The sequence below is a fragment of the Poecilia latipinna genome, unplaced genomic scaffold (assembly GCF_001443285.1).
Source record: "Poecilia latipinna isolate Pla-1442-1.1 unplaced genomic scaffold, P_latipinna-1.0 Scaffold4952, whole genome shotgun sequence".
Lineage (NCBI taxonomy): Eukaryota > Metazoa > Chordata > Actinopteri > Cyprinodontiformes > Poeciliidae > Poecilia > Poecilia latipinna.
This window is the reverse complement of record NW_015117568.1, coordinates 1-3,204: the sequence shown is the minus strand read 5'-3', so window position 1 is coordinate 3,204 and position 3,204 is coordinate 1. Positions and strand designations below refer to the sequence as shown.

At 35.8% G+C, this 3,204-nt stretch overlaps 1 protein-coding gene across 1 annotated transcript in view; it reads left to right on the top strand.

Moving 5' to 3' along the window:
* Positions 1-2,637, top strand: part of LOC106943177 (receptor-type tyrosine-protein phosphatase H-like) — a gene marked incomplete at both ends in the record, with an annotated part of 15,768 nt that extends 13,131 nt beyond the window's left edge. Inside the window, 8 exons of the mRNA XM_015026520.1 lie at positions 30-287; positions 391-621; positions 1,211-1,480; positions 1,788-1,881; positions 1,991-2,041; positions 2,162-2,243; positions 2,362-2,449; positions 2,564-2,637. Coding sequence (XP_014882006.1) covers positions 30-287; positions 391-621; positions 1,211-1,480; positions 1,788-1,881; positions 1,991-2,041; positions 2,162-2,243; positions 2,362-2,449; positions 2,564-2,637 — 1,148 coding nt within the window. The remainder of the gene's footprint in view (positions 1-29; positions 288-390; positions 622-1,210; positions 1,481-1,787; positions 1,882-1,990; positions 2,042-2,161; positions 2,244-2,361; positions 2,450-2,563) is intronic.
* Between the last annotated feature and the right edge of the window lie 567 nt (positions 2,638-3,204).

Sequence of the window (3,204 nt, the reverse complement as noted above, 5' to 3'; positions counted from 1 at the left end):
GTCCTGATTGTCCTGTTTTGTTCCCTCAGTTCCTCTGAGTGTGACGTCGGTCCGTGTTTTGGAGCGTTTAGTGGACAGAGTAACTTTACAGTGGGAGAATCCAGATCAAGCCTGGAAACACAGCCTGAATATTAATGACACCAACGCATCTATAACCCAGCAGAAGACGACAAACGTTGTGTCATATTTGATCTCCAACCTGAAGCCTGGGACGATGTATCAGTTCAGCGTGACCACAGTGTTCTCTGGACTGAGCAGTGCTGCTTACATCGATCACACGTTAACACGTAGGTACACAGGGCGACAAATAAAACCTTGTTCTGCATTATTGTGTTTTCTGTTAAATTAAAGAAACAAAGATGTTAAAATAATTGTTCCTTTTTACTCCAGAAATCGACTGCAGTGCCGTATCCTGGAGGGTCACCAACTCATCAATCCAGGGAACAGTTGAAGGCTTGTTCTCCAAAGCTACGGCCTCTAATGGATCTGAAACTCTCATCAGTCCTGAAGGGAAAAACGTGAAATTCTCTGGCCTCCATCCTGGAGCAACCTATGAGATTTCTCTACTGTATGAAACATCGTCTGAACTTTATCCACAGTGTAGCATCAACATACCCATCAGTAAGTACAAAACACTCATTGTAACTTTATATTATAGCAGAAGTTATGTTAAACTTATAATAAGTCTTAGTCTGAGTATATTTGGAATTAAAAAAAATCTTTATTTCAAAGAAGTAAAATGTCAGAGAACAAAATAAGAAAACCAAAAAATATACATAATAATAATTAAACATAAAAACAAAAATAAAACTTCCATATTCAGTTCAAACAGGAGTAATAAGAAGACAAAGCTTTTAAATCCTTCCCCCAAATGTCTCATCTAAATATGTTTGACATTTTACTTATTTACACATTTAATTGCTGATTCCAAATTATATCTTTGCAAATAATTAATTCAGTTATCTGTAATAAAAGCTGAAAGTGGACTCCAACTTAAGGGTTTTATTATTGCTTTATGGTTTGTATAAGTAAATTAAAGGAGCACAGAAATACTTTAATACATGAAAATATTTAGTTATAAAATGCAGTGGATTAGTACTAGATAGGAATACTAGTATCAGAGGTTTATGATATAAAGCTGACAAACCAGTACTTACATCTGTTTATATTATTAATTCTTTCTGATTAATTTTCTGGTTCTTTCCTCCAGTTCCTCCTTCTATATTTGCTCACTGCAGCTACTGGGGTTCTGGCTACAGCGCTCTGATTAAATGGGACCAACCGGTTGGTGTTTGGACGACAGGTGAACTCACCATTAATGGAAAAACTGTCACTTTAAACCCAGATGAGAATCAGCTCATTGTGGACGGACTTCAACCTGCCAAATCGTATAAAGTCTCTGTGAATTCAAAGCTGGAAACTGAAGCTGATCCCTTAAAATCTGAACTATTCACTTTCTTCTGTTCAACTGATAACAGAGGTGAGAAAAACTACACACATTTTCTGTTTTGCTTTATGAAGTAATAATTTCTCTAAGCTATTGAAAGTTGTGGTAAATACTTTTTTTTTTTACTAAGACACTTTCTTTCTAAAAATAAATAATGAAATACTAGTAAGATCTTTAACTTATTTAATAAATTTCTCATTGAAAAGTTTCCAATTATTGGAGTCAGTCAAGGTAATGCCTGTTCTTAAATCAGAAAAACCAGATCAGGCAGTTAACTACAGACCAGTGAGCATCCTGCCAGTGTTGTTCAATAATAAATAAATAAAATATATATTTTCAGGAGTCATTGCAGGATCAGTGGTTGGTGTTCTGCTTTGTGGTGCCGTAGTCTGTGTGATTGCTTTTATTGTCCTCAGGAAACCCGATCACATCCGGTTAGTGCTTCCACAGTCACAGAACTATCATTAAATCAAACCTGAAGTATAAAATTTACCATTTCAAACATCATATTTGTTAAAATACTGTTTCTTTTTCATCCTATAGGAGAAAAATGCCTTTCATACTTGGATCCAAAACAGCAGATAGAAATGAAGAGTGAGTTTGTTCAGCACAAATTCCACTCTAAACAAATGTGTGATTGGTTTCCCTCCATTGTAAGGTTTGTTTTTACAAGTTTACAGATTGATGAAATAATAATAATCTGTTTTCTTCCAGAACTGTTTCTGCTGCCAAATTTCCAGACCACTTCCAGCAGCTGAGTTTGGATGAAAACAGAGGCTTCAGTCTGGAATATGAGGTTATCTAGAATTAAATCTTCTCTTTCTCTACTCTGCTTTTAAAAAAAGTTTGTCTCATAAAATGCACATATTTCAGATATCAGTTGTTTAATTTCATGGTGTCATATTTAATTTCAGGCTCTCGCTCCTGTTGGCACAGGCCAGACATGTAAGGCAGCGATTCTACCAGAAAACAGAGAGAAGAACCGTTTTAACATCCTGCCTTGTGGGTTCAGGTCTTATTGTTGCTCCATGTTCACATTGAAATACCAGCTGAAGATGTTTAGGAAATGTTCACCTTTTCTTTTCTCATCTGAGAGTTTCTGTGTTTCCTGAACAGACGACTGGTGTCGGGTAAAGCTAAATACATCAGCCCCCAAAGAGACGGACTATATAAATGCCAGTTACATACCAGTAAGTGTCCATATTAATAACTCGATTTTTAGGTACAACTTCTCTATTGGTCTCTTTTTTTCTTCTTAATTTATATTCACGGAAATATCTTGTCACAGTTACAGCAACGTTCTTATTTCATTGTTTTCTTGGTGCAAATGTATCTGCTGTAGCAGTCTGTATTACAGCAGCTCTGAAGATGTTTCTGACTGAAGACACTCAGACACTCTGCACCTTATTTTAAAATATTAGTTGAACTTTTTGTGCATTCACATTTATCTTAGCACCAGCAACTTGAACTGACAAAGGTTTTTATTTTGCCGATGAACTGCAAAAAGCCTAACAAAAAAACAAAACAAAAAAAATCTTTGACTTCATTCACACAGTGAAGTGACCCAATTCGGACTTCCTGTCAAATCTGATTTTTTTTTTTTTTTTTTGCCGTGGTCGTTTACATTAACAATTATAAGCGATTTGTATGTGATCTCCATACAAGTGAACTGCAAACGACCTGAAAGTGTCCCACATGCCAACCGCCATAAAAAGTAGAAGAGCTCAGTGTTTGCGGAAGTAAACATGGATGCTAAT